Genomic DNA, 17,039 nt, shown 5'->3' with positions numbered 1-17,039 from the left:
CAAAGTTTAAATGGGCCTAACATATTCAAGATGTAGAAAAACTAGGTCCCATCATGGGGAACAATGGGAGATGAAGCTAAGGAGGTGGGCGGGGGCACGATGGTGAAAGAGCTTGCATGACATGCAAGGGCCTTTCATTTGTTTCCTATAGGCGAGGAGCCAGGAAGGTCTTTAGAAAGAAAATGCTTGCAGAACGGGGAGAATTTTCAGGAAGAGGTCAAAAGCTCAGGCAAGAAATGAAGAGGACCAAAAGCAGGGGAGTAAGGGGGAAAACAAAGGATGGATTTCAGATGCAGAAGTGGCCACCACGGTGGGTGATGGAATCCATGGAAAGGAGGAAGGGCAAGATCAAAAACAACCTGAACAACAGGACAGAGGGAAGAGACTCTGCCAGACACTGCACTACGTGTCTTATAAACATAAACATTATGTCAATGTCACCACTCTGTGAAGTGGGCAGAATTCACCCCATTTTACAGATGATGTTCATAAAATTTAAATAACTTCTCTAGTCACACAGCTAGATTACAGAGTTAGGCCTCAAACCCAGGTCAACATTTCAACCATTATACTATATGGTAAATCTAGACAGAGATGGGTGGTATGCTGTTTTGGATAATGATCTAGAATTTAGGGGGAAATTCAGAACTAGAGATATACATTTGAGAGTCATCGCCACTGGGGTGGGTGAAGCCACAGATGAGGCTAAGACTGTCCAGCAAGAAAACAGAGGCAAGAACGAAGCTGGAAGAGCACTCACATTAGAACAGGAGGGAGCAGGGACAGGAGAGCTGAAAAAGGAAACTGAGATGTGGTGATGTCAAGGGAGAATCCTATGAAGAGAATGTTGTGTACTGCAAAAAGCTAGAATATGACCAGTATAATAAGATTTGCAATTACAAAGGCTTTGAACCAAAATGCCCTCACCGCTGTATTGGTGGAGGCAGATAGCAAGCAGTAAAGAGCAACAAAGGGCATAGGGATGGGGTTGGGATCCTCGAGGAGCTTGGATTTAAAAAAGATTACCTTGGCCAGGCGCAGTGGCTCAAGCCTATAATCCCAGCACTTTGGGAGGCCGAGGCGGGCGGATCACGAGGTCAGGAGATCAAGACCATCCTGGCTAACACGGTGAAACTCCGTCTCTACTAAAAATACAAAAAATTAGCCGGGCTTGGTGGCGGGCGCCTGTAGTTCCAGCTACTCGGGAGGCTGAGGCAGGAGAATGGCGTGAACCTGGGAGGCAGAGCTTGCAGTGAGCCGAGATCGCGCCACTGCACTCCAGCCTGGGTAACAAAGTGAGACTCCGTCTCAAAAAAAAAAAAAAAAGATTACCTTGAAGTGTTGCACACTCTGTTGCCATCCACAACCCATGAAGGAAGAGGGCCAGGCGACATGGTTATACAAATTACTCCAGCTACACTTAGCAGCTTAGGCTCAGAGAAGGAGAAATGGACATTGGAGCGGGGGTTGGAAGTGAAGAAACTGGGCACTGACAGAGGGAATAAGGGTCCTAAGGACTTTGGATTCTTCTAGATGGAAAAGCTGCCCTTGCTGGGGCGCTAGTAAAGATTTTTTTAAATCTCAATAATTAGAAGGGCCCATTCGGCATTTTGAACAAAAAACAAAGCCAGGGTTTACTTTTGTATTATGTAAAAAGGATCTGATTAACAGATAATTGATGTTAACAAGTTTAATTCAAAAAGAATAAACTGTTTTTCAAGTACCAGAGGCACTGCTGGAACAGGATGAAAACGGATACACCAGTTACTAATTACTCCTCACTCTTCAAATTGATTCCCGTAAAGACTTCTACTTAGCAAATACTTTAAAATAGGCTGTGTACAGGAAAGAAAGAATAGCACATGTATTTGTATTTTATTATTCAGACTGGCTGCCATCCCAACTAGATAAAGGAGGTTTTCCTGGGCTGTAATATCTAGCACTTGCATGTTTTCAGAGCACTCTAAACTGGTTTTCTCACTCTTCACAGGATCAGCAGGGAACACGTTCCCCATTTTGCAGGGAAACCAACGCCAGGAGAGGTGAAGCGGCACACCCCAGGTCACCACTCAGACCTCTTGCCTCCAAGTCCAAGGCTCTTTCCTCTCCCAATTCTCCTGATCTGTGACCTCCTGGGCATTCTGGCCAATCTGCTTCCCTCTGACTTTGTAGACTGCACTGATGGAACTACCACGAAGGCAGGTGTGAAGCCTGCAATCTCCTGACCAGCCTGTGCTTCTTGGTTCTTACCCAAGCCAGTTCTTTCTGTGAAATATTTATAAGCAGCTCTCAACCACCAGGTCTATGAGGGTTCCTATTGTCCCTCAGCCAAGGCTGCTCTCTCCCCGAGATCCCCACCTCACCAGGAGCACAAGGATACACGCAACTATTGCAGGAAACGTAGGTTCTTCCTGCAATACAATTCAAGCTGCTAACATTTACTGAGTACCCACTGGTTGTTGTGAGGATGAGGTAATGTATGTAAAGTTTTAGCATAGTCTGTGACAATGTATGTAAAGTTCTTAGCATAGTCACTATGCTAAGAGGTAATTATGTAAAGTTCTTAGTCACTATGCTAAGAACTTTACATAATTACCTCATCCTCACAACAACCCAACAAAAATTCTTACCCCTATTTTACAGGTGAGGATATTGAGGTTCAGAAGGGCTAAGTGACTTGCCCAAGGTCATCCAGTTAATTGTTGAGGCAGTATTCATAATTTAAGTCTGTCAGACTGAGAATCCACTTTATTTTTCCTCTGCTACACTGCCCTGGCTCCCTACTTTACAAGTACTTAGAGATCTAAAGCAAAGTGGAAAAGAAAACGTGAGGCAAGACGGAGGGGCTTTTACATTCTCACTGCCTGGCTCCCAACCCAGACTCTGGCAAGGCTAATTCCATGATGTTTCACTCAGCGACAGTCCCACCACCCTGGAGCCCTGGGGAGCTGACCAGAGTCAAAAGGCTCCCTGGCAGGCTTGTTCTGGCAGCCGCCCAGTCGACTTGTGCTAACACAGCAACAGGCACAGGAAAGGGTCTAGAAAGAGTGGAAAAGCACCAGACACTGAACCACTGCAGGGAGAGAAATGATTCCTGCCATGCTCGGACAGGATAACCCTATACTAAAGCCACCACCATCACAGGGCTGGGAAGAGACGGGGGGACGTGGTGGGAGCAAAAAGCCCCAAGCATGTCCACTCACTCATGTGTTTCAGTGAACTGTGACTGGAAGGCCAGTCACAAAGAGGGTCACTGCCTCCAAGGTGAATCAGCAAGCATGGAAGAAAACCGGTCTGCACCTTGGTTCATTCCAGCAACCCTGACCTGTCTGTACCGACATCCACATAAACCTTGCTATCTAATGTCACCTGAGCAGAGGCAAGAGCACATATACTATCTTACAGCCACTGCAATGACTGATCTCAGCCAGCCTGTGGGAAAGAAAGATCTAGCTGAGAATACTAATAGACTTGCTAGAGGAAGAAATTCAGTGACGACGTGCCCTTGGAAAGGAAAGTATTTAAAAGGGGGCACAATCAAAGTGAGACTGGAAGAAGGGAGCCACCTGGATTCCGAAAGATAGGGCTCTCTCGACCAGACACCGAGTGCAGGACAATGGGTGGTGACAGGGATATTTTAAAAGATCTGAAAATCCAAAAATGTCCGTGGGAAAATGTGTTTGCTGTTATTTCTGTAGGCTTTCCATCCTCACGTTTTTTAAGGATGCCCAAAAGGGTTTTGAGGGAAACCAATTCTGGGATCTAATATTTGTCACAAGCTGATAGATCGGAAAAAAAAAAAAAAAGAAAAAAGAAAGCATATTTCTTAGGTGTCATCAGAAGGAGGGGGCAGTTTGAGAGGTCACAAATTGGCAGCCACTGGGTGAAATTAACCCCACGGGTAGGTTAGCATGCTTAGAATTTTGTAAAATGAACTATCAACACTTAAAAATCAGAAGGTTACAAACACCAAAAAACCCTGAATTTCTAGCATCTTTTCTTTTTTTTTTTTTTTACACTCTCTGGAGCTCTTAAAACATCTTTTAGAAAAATTCAAAAATCTGGTACCACTGGATGAGCAGCAGATTGGAAGGTGAGTCACCACTGCCCCCTTTCGGCAGGTCTGTACTTTCTGCCAGCGTGGTGGCTCATTTGTCACCTGACCTCTGCCGGCACCAGTGTTTGGTTTAGCCCAGAGAAGTGACTGCAGGTTTGGTAATGCCCAGGACTGCCATAGGATGGCAGCACTGGTGTGCTGATGAGGCCTGCTCATTTCAGCCAGAACCAGAAATCTCCTTACATGGCCAGGCGCGGTGGCTCAAGCCTATAATCCCAGCACTTTGGGAGGCCGAGACGGGCGGATCACGAGGTCAGGAGATCGAGACCATCCTGGCTAACACGGTGAAACCCCGTCTCTACTAAAAAATACAAAAAAACTAGCCGGGCGAGGTGGCAGGCGCCTATAGTCCCAGCTACTCCAGAGGCTGAGGAAGGAGAATGGCATAAACCCGGGAGGCGGAGCTTGCAGTGAGCTGAGATCTGGCCTCTGCACTCCAGCCTGGGCCGCAGAGCGAGACTCCGTCTCAAAAAAAAAAAAAAAAAGAAATCTCCTTACATGGTTGCTGACAGCCTCTCCCCAAGCTCCATCGGATTTGTTCCCTGCGAAGCAACAGCAGCTCATTTCCACATTCCCACTAGACCTCAGTGACCTAGAAGAAGCCAATGACTCAACCTGCTCCCTCCTCTCAGGCCACCACTAGGTCCTGGAAGGCACCTCCAGCTGGCACCTCTTCACAGCTGGCACCTCTAACTGTTCAGGAACTCCACCATCACCGACCTGTGAACACCATCAGGCCTCAGGAGAGACAGTCTAAGAAGCAGGGCCAATACCCACTCCCTTTTAGAGGCAGATTAATTCACGAAATGCTCAGTACTGCCCTTGGCTGACTTAAACATGAGACGGCTTCAAGAGGCAACAGCTTCTTATGCTTCTTCCTGCCGTCTGCTTTTACTCCCCTCACAGCCTTACCAGCAACATCTTAAGTGGTAACATTTAGTAGAAACTCCTAGAGCCCTTTAGGAAAGACATTTGGTGTTATGCATGAGATCCTCAAAACTGCTCATTTATCCCATTTCATCCAAAGTGACATTTACTATTTTTACTGTTTATTCCAAAATGCAGGAAAAGCTTCATATAAGATATTCATTGCAGTATCTAAACAAGTGAACAACCAGAAACAATTCAAATGTCCGGCAATATGGAAACTGTCCAGAATAAACTTATGCCATACTCCCACTTGATAGACAATTATGTTGCTATTAAAAACAACTACAGCCGGGTGAGGTGGCTCATGCCTGTAATCCCAGCACTTTAGGAAGCCAAGGCAAGCAGATCACAAGGTCAGGAGTTCGAGACCAGCCTATTAACATGGTGAAACCCTGTCTCTACTGAAAATACAAAGATCAGCCAGGTGTGGTGGTGCGCACCTGTAATCCCAGCTACTCAGGAGGTTGAGACAGGAGAATCGCTTGAACCCGGGAGGCAGAGGTTGCAGTGAGCCGAGATCGCGCCATTGCACTCCAGACTGGGCAATACAGCTAGACTCCATATTAAAAAAAAAGAAAAAAAAAAGAAAACTACAGGCCGCCAGGCACGGTGCCTCACACCTGTAATCCCAGCACTTTGGGGAAGCTGAGGCAGACGGGTGAGGTCAGGAGTTCGAGACCAGCCTGGCCAACATGGTGAAACCCCCATCTTTACTAAAAACACAAAAACTAGCCATGCGTGATGGTGGACGCCTGTAATCCCAGCTACTTAGGGAGCTGAGGTGGGAGAATCACTTGAACCCAGGAGGCAGAGGTTGCCTTGAGCCAAGATCACACCACTGGACTCCAGCCTGGGTGACAGAATGAGACTCCATCTCCAAAAAAAAAAAAAAAAAAAAAAAAAACTACAGGCCAAGGCCAGAGGATCGTTTGAGACCAGCCTGGGAAACATAGTGAGACCTGGTTCTACAAAAAATTAAAAAATTAGTTGGGCATGGTGGCATACTCCTGTAGTCCCAGCTATTTGGGGGGCTGAAGTGGGAGGATCACTTGAGCCCAGGAAGTCAAGGTTGCACTGAGCCGTGAATGATGACCACACAAAATGGGAAGAATGATAATAGTGAGAAAAGTATATAAAATTAAATGTACAGTAATGATAACTATCTTTAAAACCTACGCAGAGAATTAGTAAAAGACAACAAAATGTTAATGGTTGTTATTAACGAGCTGGGAACATGGGTGCCCTTTTTAAAATCCCTACCAAATTTTCTTGAACATGCGTATATACTTTTATAGGGAAAGGGGTGTGTGTGTGTGTGCGTGTGTGTGTGTGTGTGGTCTACTTCCATTTAGACTTGAAGCTGCTACGGCCAATTGTAATGATGGTAAAAAGGTTCCTGGGAATCTGTGCCTCCAGGGTTCAGTGCAACCGCACTAGTAAAGCAGTTTCCAGGGCTCCTTGGCACCCTTTAATACCAATGTTATCCTGCTCTAAAATGCCTGTACTTGCCTATCTCCTAAGAAGACTCCCAAATACCATCTAGATGATAAGATTCGATCATTATGGTTCTCAGATACCACTTTAATCAAGTTTTGCACTCTACAGTGATGGGGGTAGACGATGGGGACTGTTTTCAAGCAAATTCACGAGGCACATGTTCGTCCCTGCCCCAAAGTGAACAGTCTGGACTTCCCAGAACAGAAAAATGCTTTCCTTCCCGGGGGAATCCCATTCCTGAGCTGACAAGACAGATTTCAGTGAGAATAAGCACAAAGGATAGGTCAAAACAGTGAAGGGAGCCAGGTGCACATTTGAATTCTTCCCAGTGCAGACTGGAACTAGACATGCAGGTATCCCTCCTAAAGGCAACACCCAAATCCCAGCCATTCCCACTCAAGGCCAAACCGCCTGCCCACAGAGACTGACAGCCAACGTTCATCTCATAACACTCCTCCCAGCAGTGCACCAGTAAACTCAGATGCCTGAGTGCTTCTGGCCACCACACAACAGATGCGGCCTTCCTCTTCACTGGCCCTTTGGCTGCCGCTGGGTCTGCCTGGACATCAAGGAGCAGCCAGTATTTGTGTGGCTGTGTGGTGTGGGAGGGGCCAGAATAAGCAACAAAGCCAATTAGATGTGGGTTCTGGGGCTCTGTCAACATGGTAGCAGGACAAGTCACCGCCCACAGTAGGACCGTAGGGCCCTGTGTCCTCCATCAATTCTTCTCTGGGCGGTTTCTGTTCAGCACAGCTTTCGGGGCAAATTCTAGCTTGTCCTTAAGGCTCACCACCTGCGTGTGGTCCTTGCCTAGAAGCTCATCCAGCTTGCGATCCTCCCGGCGCTCTGAGATGCTCTTTTCCTCCTCCACGGGCTGGGGGTCCTTTCCCCTGATGAACCATTCCAGGTGGTAGCCCACAGCCCCGACCACGAAGGCAACAGGGAATGTGACATAAGGAGCATAGGTACGAACCACGGTCCAAAACACAGGCCACATGACATCTGTGGAAGAGCACAAGGCAGCATTAGAGAGAACCCAGCATCACCTCCCACCAAATAAAAGCAACCCACTAGGGCTCTCCACTTACCAGGCAGCCTGGCACAATGTTTTTTTACTTTTTGTTTTTGTTTTTGTTGTTGTTGTTGTTGTTGTTGTTTTTGAGACGGAGTCTTGCTCTGTCGCCCAGGCTGGAGTGCAGTGATGCGATCTCGGCTCACTGCAACCTCCACCTCCCAGGTTCAAGCAATTATCTGCCTTAGCGTCTCAAGTAGCTGGGATTATAGCTAATTTTTGTATTTGTTTAGTAGAGACAGGGTTTCACCGTGTTGGTCAGGCTGGTCTTGAACTCCTGACCTCGTGATTCGCCCACCTCGGCCTCCCAAAGTGCTGGGATTACAGGCGTGAGTCACCATGCCTGGCCAGCCTGGCACAACTTACTGAGCACCCACCCCCATGCAGAGCGAGAGGTGGGTCCCTGAAATAATCTAGGAAATTTCAAAAGATTCCATTGTTAGGGAAGAAGGAGGGCTCTCCAGTTCACAGACTGTAATCTTTGACAAGTGCGCACCAATATATGACAATGTTCCCCACAAGGGGACCTCTGAGCCTTACCTAATAGAGCTTCAAGCCCATTGACCCCAGGCCCTAGTTTGCCAACATTTCAAGAAGGGAAAAAGATGCCTTTCTCTGCTCTATGAAATTTCTCCATGAGCACAGCCAGCCACCTTTTCCCCATGACACACAATTCTACAATTCTCCACTACATGAAAAGTTGTTCCTTTTCCTCATACAAAGCATAAGGAGTATATTTAAACAGTCAAATACATAATGTGTTACCTAATTAATCTGGATTTTAGGTAAATAGATAATGGTTTTATCCTATTCTGAACCTGGCTTTTCTAACAAGGGGACAAACGTATACTTCACAAATCTGCTGACTAACCCACTTTCAAAGTATCCTATCTTGGCTAAAGACGGTGGCTCACACCTGTAATCCCTATTACTCAGGAGGCTGAGGCAGGAGAAATCACTTGAACCTGGGAGGGAGAGGTTACAGTGAGCTGAGATTACGCCACTGCACTCCAGCCTGGGCAGCAGAACGAAACTCCATCTCAAGAAGAAAAAAAAAATTCCTGTCTTCAATGAAACCCATACCGTCGTATTTACATAAAAAGCTCCTGAAAACATCACAAATCATTATACATACTCTGGATACCGTAGAACTTGAAGATTTACTGTGAAAAACCACTGTACAAGCCCTGGCCGGGAGCTGGGGTGGGGGCAGGGAGGGGGGCAGGGAGGGGAGTGGAATTGTCTCAGGACCTCCTGAAATGAAGTAGGGCAATGCCAAAGTAATGTAAAAACACACAAATTGGGTCACTCTAATGGCCATTCCGTCTCAAATGATTATTACATTATCAATTACCAAAGATCATTCACAGTTATAATAACACAGCTACCATGTATTGAGCACTTATTACATGCTAGGCCTTGGGCTAGGCACATCGTATGCACTCTCTCTCTTAATCCTCATGTCCACCACGTGAGGTAGATACATAACCCACTATCAGAGGGTTAAGAGACTTGCCCAAAAGTATCCACTAAAAGACCTTTCTGTTTATGCCCCCGTAGGTACTTCTCCAACACTGCTATCTCTGATCTAAAGTGAACAATCGAAACCTCACCAAGGATAAGATGATTCTCCCCCTCTCTCTTTGGTTCCCAATTCTCTTTGAAGGAATCCCATTGTTCTCTGGACGTAACACTATAAGGCAGTGGTCCGCAACCTATATTTGGCACCACGGACCAGTTTCGTGGAAGACAATTTTTCCACGGATGGGGGTTGGAGACGGATGGTTTTGGGATGAAACTGTTCCAGCTCAGATCATCAGGCATTAGATTCTCATAAGGAGCACACAACCTGGATCCCTCGCATGCGCAGTTCACAATAGGGTTTGCACTCCCGTAAGAATCTAATGCCGCTGCTGATCTAGCAGAAGGTGGAGCTCAGGTGGTAATGCTTCCCAGCTCGCCCACCACTCACCTCCTGCTGTGCAGCCCAGTTCCTAATGGGCTGAAAACCACCACCGGTCTGTGGCCCAGGGGGTTGAGGATCCCCACAGTAAGGGAGCATCATGAAATCAAAAATAATAAATAAATAAATAAATAAAACTGCAGCATCTCCAACACTCCCCTCCTTATTGTCTTAGCACCAGGCACTATGATGACAATTTACACACTAACCATCATCTGATCCTCATAACACCTCTATGATGTAGGAATTATTAGCCCAGGCTCTTGTTAAGGCCACAAAGGCTCACAGACATTATGTTAACTTACCCAAAATCACCAGAAGTGATAGAGCCGCTGATTTTGAACCCAGGCCTCTCCAACTTCAAAGCCTACACTCTTTCTAGCGGGAAGAACACACTGCAGAGGTATACGGTTTCTGTCCAAATCCTGGATTTGGAGAGAGCTTCCTACAGTTTTTTTCCCATCAGCCTGGCATTTCATTACCTAGAAGAGCTTCCCTTTTCCCACACTCTGAGATTATACTTAGGGATTTGTGAAATTCAGAGATATAACAACAGTTAAAAGAGGCACCTCTGAAGAATCCCAAACCTAATACTTCTTCATTTTACTTCCACCTTTAAAACAAGTCCTCTGTAGAAGTAAACGCTTCCCTAAATAGCAACTGTCCAGACTTTCAAATCTGTCTTAAAACATATCGAGCATGAGTTCACAACGATCTCTCACATGCAGCATAAAGTCTCTCTCTACCGTCCTGCTCACATTCTAATCATTCCCAAATAAGTCAATTCATTCCTTTATTCAACACTTATAACCACTTGCTCTGTGTCAGGCATGGTGCTGGCCTACCCTGTTTGCACTTCTCAAGACACTTTAAGCTCCAAAAGGCTAAGCACCATGTCTGTCTGGCCCTATTGTGACCTATCCATCCAGGCACCTCTCCCACCCTGCCTGGCAGAGTGCCCAAAAAAGGTCTGCTGAACGAATGACAGCCCAAACAACTCCCTAGTGTAAAATCACAACATTCTCCACCCACTCTCCCCCAGAAGGTGGCAGGAGCAAAACAGACGCCTTTGCTGATTACAAAAACCTAAAGACTCCATCATAGTCATCCCCAGACAAGGTATCACAATGAAAGAGGCAAAAGTGTCTGAAAAACACTGTGACGCATATTTCCAGCCCGGCATGGAGGACGTCTGCCAAAAGCATCCGGTAAAAGTCAACTGAGTTGCTGGGAAACCTGCCCCAGTGCGGGGGCCCGGAGGCCCAACGAGGCCAGAAGCCGTAGTCCTAAATTCAAGAACTGCTAACAAGGACAGAGGAGGCCTGAGAAGGTGAAAGAATTAACCCTGACAGTCACTCAAGCGCAGTCCAGGAATGGGAGCGCACGTGAGGTCAGAGTCCATCCAAATGGCTACCCTTCTCCCTGCTGTGGGGCTCCCGGTTCACTGCCCCTAGCCCACCTCATTCGTGGCCTCATCAACGTCCGTCCTCACTGAGGTGCCGATAAGCCCTGTCTGCGGAGGGCTACCTAGGCTCCCAGACTGGGCACCAGAGCACCCGCCAGAGAGGGGGGCTGGCAGGTCTGGCCGGGACAGGGGTGGACCCTAGCGATCACTCCTCCCGTAACTCAGAGGTTACGGGCCTGGGCTGACCGGACCTGCTCGCCGGGACCGCGCGCTCACCTGCGGCCCAGCCCACACTCCTCAGTGCGGCCCCCGCTCTCCGCCCGCTCGCCAGGAGCACGGAAGTCGCCGCTCCCAGCGGCCCGCGGGACCTTGCCCTGTGACCCTGCCCACTGGCCGCCGACTCTCGGAGCGCAGTGATTGGCTGAACTTTAGCCAAAGGATGGAAGGAAGCTAGGCGTCCGCAACCGGGCCCCACTGCACTGAAATGGACGTCGCGCCCCCTGGTGGTCTGGAGGTTTCTCAGTGCTGTCGCCACGTGCTTTCTGCGTGGAAAAAGTGAAAGATCATCCAGTCATTTTTTTCAACTGATGTTTATTAGGTGTCTTCTAAGACATAGGTCTTGGCACGCAAAAACAAAAGACATGATCCCTGACCTCAAGAAGCTCTTCTTAGGAAAGTATAATTTAGTGCTTTAAGACCTCTTGGGATCCGGGCTAGCTTTCTAGTGACCTTGGGAACATTATTAACCTGTCTGAGCCTCCCTTCCCCTTCTGTGTAGAGGTAATAACACCCATTTCGCAGGGATGGTGTGAGGGTGGGATGAGACAATATTTGTAAAGTACTGTGGCAGGCACACAGCCAGCAGGGAAATAAATGTGGCTAGTGTTAGTGTAAAAATAATTGAAATATAGTAAAACCTAAGTCTTACATGACCTCTTGGGTACAAGTATTCACTTCCTCCTCTGTGTCCCCACTGTACCCTATACAGACATCAATTTTATCATATACAGAGTAGTCCCAAAGCTCAAACTTCTTAACGCTCCCACAAGGCCCTTCCCACCTTCATCCCACTAATCTCAGCCTGCATATTTATTTTGCTCCCACATACAAAACCCGGCAGACCACGCTGTTTCACACCCAGTGAATTACTGATGCTTTTTCATCTACCTAGAGTGTCCTTCCCACCTTTTTTTTTTTTCTTTTTAGTTTCACTCTTGTTGCTCAGGCTGGAGTGCAATGGTGCGATCTCGGCTCACCGCAACCTCCGCCTCCCAGGTTCAAGCGATTCTCTCCTGCCTCAGCCTCCCGAGTAGCTGGGGTCACAGGCATGCACCACCACGCCCGGCTAATTTTGTATTTTTAATAGAGAAGGGGTTTTTCCGTGTTGGTCAAGCTGGTCTCAAACTCCCGACCTCAGGTGATCCGCCTGCCTCGGCCTCCCAAAGTGCTGGGATTACAGACCTCAGCCACTGTGCCTGGCTGCTTTCTCTTTTTTTTTTTTTTTTTTTTACAAGATCTCACTCTGTCACCCCGGCTGGAGTGCAGTGGCACAATCATAGCTTACTGCAGCCTCGACCTCCTGGGCTCAAGTGATCCTCCCACTTCAGCCTTCCGAGTAGCTGGGACCATAGATGCACACCACCAGGCCTGGCTAATTTTTGTACTTTTTGTAGAGACTAGGTTTCACCATGTTGCTCAGGCTGGTCTCAAACTCCTGAGCTCAAGCAATCTGCCCTCCTCAGCCTCCCAAAGTGCTGGGATTACAGGCATGAGCCACCGTGCCTGGCCATGCAGTGCCCTTCCCGCCTTTCTTTACTATGCCAAATTGTGCTCTGGCACAATTTTCAAACTTCAGGGACACCTCCAGAGGAAGCCTCATACATAGACTGCTTACCACGTTAGGCACCCTTCCCCTATTATCTCAAAAGCTCAAAGCTAAGTTCTGGCAGTTAAGATGGAGAAAAGGGAACAGTGTTGTAGGGGCCAAGGTTCACTGAAAATCAACTGACAAAAGGCAGATTAATAGGAGAAAAGACATACAAAATTTTATTTTAACGTGCATAGCACGGGGTGGGGGTGAGGGGGCGGGAAGGGAAGGGTCACAGGAGAATGATTACCCAATAACCCAATGGGGTACAGAAGCTTATACACCCTTTTTCAAAGGGGAAGGGGAGAGATGGAGAATATAGACAATTCTTTTGAGGGAAGCACATGATTCTTAGGGCGAAAAAATGGACAGAAATTAACTTGAAAATGATTCTCTTTAGAATTTGAATGAGCCCGAGAAGCAGGCATCATCTTGTGAAAAATCCACCAGGCGTAGTTGCCTTCCTCAGTCTTCTTTTCTGAGATAGATGAGATTTCGCGGAGGGGAGGAAGGCAATTTTGTTTCTTTTGGAAAGAAGTTTTCTTGATTAGATTAGGACATTCTAGAGAGAGTGCCTCCCTATGGAGAGAAGGTTAGAGGGACCTTGATTCTGAGGCAGCTTTGAAGGCCTCTCACCATGTCAAAGCGCCAGTCTTTGGGGTATCGCTTTCTGAGCCCCAACAGTACAAAGAAATATTTAGGAGACTGTGGTTAGCAGAACCTGTTCACTCACTGAATATATGGAGATGAGAAGGGAACAGAACTGCCCAGAGTAACTGGCATTTGGCCAGCCAATCATGTGCTAGGCATTGGGGATGCAAAAATGGCTGGGACCAACCTGCCTCCAGAGTTCTCTGACTAAAGAAACAGATGGGTCTACAAAATGTCAACAGAATTTAAGAAATGTGATGACAGAAGTATACACACGCAGCACAGAGGAGGATCTTCAGCCCGGCCAGGAAGATTCAGGGAAGGCTCCCTAGAGGAACCAGGCCTTGAGCTGAGTCTTGAGTCATGGCTAGCAGTTCCCTCAAGCAGAATTGCTGAGGGGCTCAGGAGCATAGACTTAGAAATCAGATAGCCATGGGTTCAAATCCTGACTCTTGTCTGCTTATCTCAGAAAAGCTATTTACACTCTTTGTTTTAAAAAAAGACAATAATAGTACCCACTCCTAGGGTTGCTGTGAGTATTAAATCACCTAAATGTGTATAAAGTGCTTGGCATAGTAGTTTGCACCTTCTCAGTGCTCAGTAAATGGTTATTGACATGTTAAGTATTTCCCAACTGTATTGCTCCTTCTGTAATGTCCTATGTCCATTTGTGGCATTACTCATTCATTAAGCCAGAAATCTGAGTGACACCTTCAAGGCATCCCATCTTTGCGTTATTCTCCAGATCCAGCTTACAGCACGTATGCCTCCTAAATGTCTCTCAAAGTCAACATCATTATCTCTTACCTGGACCACTTTAGCAGCTCCCTCAATGGTCTCCCTGCTGTCTTGTTGCCCCCTACAGTCCATTTCCTGTCTTTTGGCCATAGTTTTATCTTTCAAATAAAACTATGAGGCCTCCATCTTAGCCCCCCACCCCCAACTCTATGGGTCCCTTCTGGCCATATCTCCTCCACGCCCTCCACAGCCACCATAACCTGTCACCCTCTCCAGCCTGTGCTTTCATTCCCAACACACATGTGCCTCCACAGCTTTGCCCAGGTTTGTCCCTTGGCCGGAAATGAATTTCTCCCTTCTCTTCCTTGACTACAAAATGCTAATTCATCCTGCAAGATCCAGCTCACAAGGCAGAAAGCTCTCCCAGACTGCCTGTGCTATGGTTGTACCCTCCAAAACTTACACTGAAATTTGTCATTGTAAGTATTAAGAGGTGGGGCCTTTAAGAGGTTATTAGGCCATGAGGGTTGCACTCTCATGGGTGGAACTGACGCCCTTATAAAAGGGCAAGTTCAACTCCCTCTTGCCCTCTCTTACCTTCTCACCTGCCATGGGATGACACAGCAAGAAGGCCCTCACGAGTTGCCAGCACCTTGACACTGAATTCCCCAGCACCCAGAACTGTGAGCCAATAAACACCTGTTCATTATAAGTTACCCAGCCTGCGGTATTCTGTTATAGCAGTACAAAATGGACTAAAACACCCTGGTTGCTAGAGGCTCTCTCCTCTCTCAACCCCTTGGCCCCTCTGGGAGAGCAGGTCTCCCTTTGCACCATAACTTTCTGTTTATGTGCTGGCCATGGCCAGACTGTAAGCAACTTAAGCCAAAGGACTGGACCTAATCTTTCACTGATCCATGGCACTCAGCATAACTACCTAGGCCACAAGAACCAAAGGAGACTCATCCACACCAGACATAGAACAGTCTATGAAAAGTCATAGACCCATAAAATGCTGTATAATGTAAAGGTTAAACTCAGACTCAGCCACTTCCTGGCTTCATGGTTTGAGGTAAGCTGTTTAAACCTCTCCACGCCCCAGTTTCCTCATCTGTAAATGGGGATGATAACAATATCTGTTTTACAGCGTTGCTCTGAGTTCAAACCTCACCCATGCCCCAATTTTAGAGATGATAAAACAATCTCAGAGAGGTAAACTGACCCAGCCTTTCTACTGGAGACCCTTGTACAGTCATCCAATTTAAGTCTTCCCAAACCTGGCTGCTCAGAATCTTGTGGAGCACTTGTTAAAACCTTATTCGAGGGCAGAGTCTATTCACTAAGTCTTGGACCAGGCCCCAGAGTCTGTATGGGATCACCTCCAAACTAACTGCTTTTGGGAATTCAGATCACATTAGAGCCCTCCTCACCTTCCAGGCTCATGTGAGTTTGTATTGTGGACCATCTGTTGCTTTTCAGAAGTTGTCTACCAAACCAGTCTATAAAACGTTCATGCCACTCTTCTGTTCAAAACCCTTCTATGGCTCCCTACAGCCCACAAGACTCAGGCTGCCTGCCTCAATGAGACCCAAACACTGATATAATCAAGACCCTGTGCTCCCAATGTCTCTTCTTCCTCCAGGTCTTTGCACAGCTGTTCCCTGATCTTGGAACATTCTTCTCAACCCTGGCCCTCCTTCAGCAGCTAATCCCTAATCATCTTTCTGGCACTCACCCCTGTATTTTAACTGCTTGCTTATTTGTCTGTTTTTCCCATATGACCATAAGCTCCATTAAGGGTAGAAACTACATCTTGTTCAAGGCTATTCCTGTGGCGCCTGAAAGTGATAAATGTCTGCTGAATAAATGAATGAGAAGAATTAGCTGATCCAGTGTGGCCCAGAAAAGCAGCCAATCCTGTAGGATTCTCCTCCTGCCTGGAGGTGACACACCAATTCAAAGGACTGCTCAAGGAGTGGAAAGGGGCTTTCTGGGTGGAGAATGTCATCAGCCCTCTCTGGTCTAAGAAGCCTGCAAACCTAAAAGCTCATGATTTGGCATTAGACATGGGTCCACCACATTTAGCCCTGTGACCTCAGACAGGTCGTGTAACCTGCCCTGAGCTTTGGCTTTCTCTTCTGTTGTAAGGACCAGCCACATTCATGTAAAGCACTCACCCCTTGCCTGACCCACACTGGTCACTCAATAAAGCCATCGATACTAGGTTCTGTTTGCCATTTAGCTTCCCAGGAGAGCTCTGTTCTTTGTACTTCCTCTTCCCCTACCCCAGCCTCCACCAAGGTGGCCACCCATAGGAGGCATCAGAAAATGTGGCAGGACTGAAGTTTTTCTGCTGCTGATCAGGAATGACTGGAGCAGAAGGAACATTGTGTCCCTAAGGGAAGGGAAACCAATTATTTGTCAATACCTAACAATCACCACACTCCCGGTTTATCAAGCACATGCTGTGTGCTCAGCGAGCTCTGGACTTCCCTCTCTGGGGGAACCCTGGGGACTGGGAGGAAGAATGGGATACATCGAAACTGGAAGAGCGGAGAAATTGACACCCTCCCCCTCTTCACCCACCTGGGCCCCTCCAGGAGGGTCCAGGTCCTTACTGTGGGCATCAGGGGGCCGAATCTCCTTTCCACCAGCTGGCCCATCCCTGGGAGGAGCTCAGGCAACACCCCTGCTGTCTCCAAACCAAGAGAGTGGGCTCCCGGCCCCTTCTCCCTTCACCCCCGTCCTCCCACACACGGGACGGAGGTGGCCTCTTCTGGAGAGAGCAGCTGGCTCGAG

The 17,039-nt window shown here is 47.5% G+C and overlaps 1 protein-coding gene across 7 annotated transcripts; it reads right to left on the bottom strand.

Annotated features, from left to right (window-relative positions):
* Positions 1–6,607: 6,607 nt before the first annotated feature.
* SMIM12 (small integral membrane protein 12) lies at positions 6,608–11,911 on the bottom strand. 7 transcript variants are annotated; one of them, XM_033227187.1, is made up of 3 exons: positions 11,261–11,911; positions 9,885–9,974; positions 6,608–7,546 (listed from the first exon to the last, which is right to left on the bottom strand). In XM_033227187.1, the coding sequence occupies exon 3, from the start codon at positions 7,539–7,541 to the stop codon at positions 7,263–7,265; it is 279 nt and encodes a 92-aa protein (XP_033083078.1). In that variant the 5' UTR covers positions 7,542–7,546; positions 9,885–9,974; positions 11,261–11,911; the 3' UTR covers positions 6,608–7,262. The 7 variants fall into 7 exon arrangements, with proteins under 7 accessions (XP_033083078.1, XP_033083080.1, XP_033083075.1 ...); XM_033227189.1 differs by having other exon boundaries at positions 9,885–9,957; XM_033227184.1 differs by lacking the exon at positions 9,885–9,974 and adding an exon at positions 9,589–9,636.
* Positions 11,912–17,039: the final 5,128 nt, after the last annotated feature.

The sequence above is a fragment of the Trachypithecus francoisi genome, unplaced genomic scaffold, assembly GCF_009764315.1.
Source record: "Trachypithecus francoisi isolate TF-2019V2 unplaced genomic scaffold, Tfra_2.0 Lachesis_group12, whole genome shotgun sequence".
In the NCBI taxonomy this organism is placed as follows: Eukaryota; Metazoa; Chordata; class Mammalia; order Primates; family Cercopithecidae; genus Trachypithecus; species Trachypithecus francoisi.
Note: the sequence above shows the minus strand (reverse complement) of the source record. Positions and strands in the feature narration are given on the sequence as shown.

What these genes read in the sequence shown, in the direction of transcription:
- SMIM12 (XM_033227186.1), bottom strand. Translation starts at nt 7,541, where the DNA reads ATGTGGCCTGTGTTTTGGACCGTGGTTCGTACCTATGCTCCTTATGTC.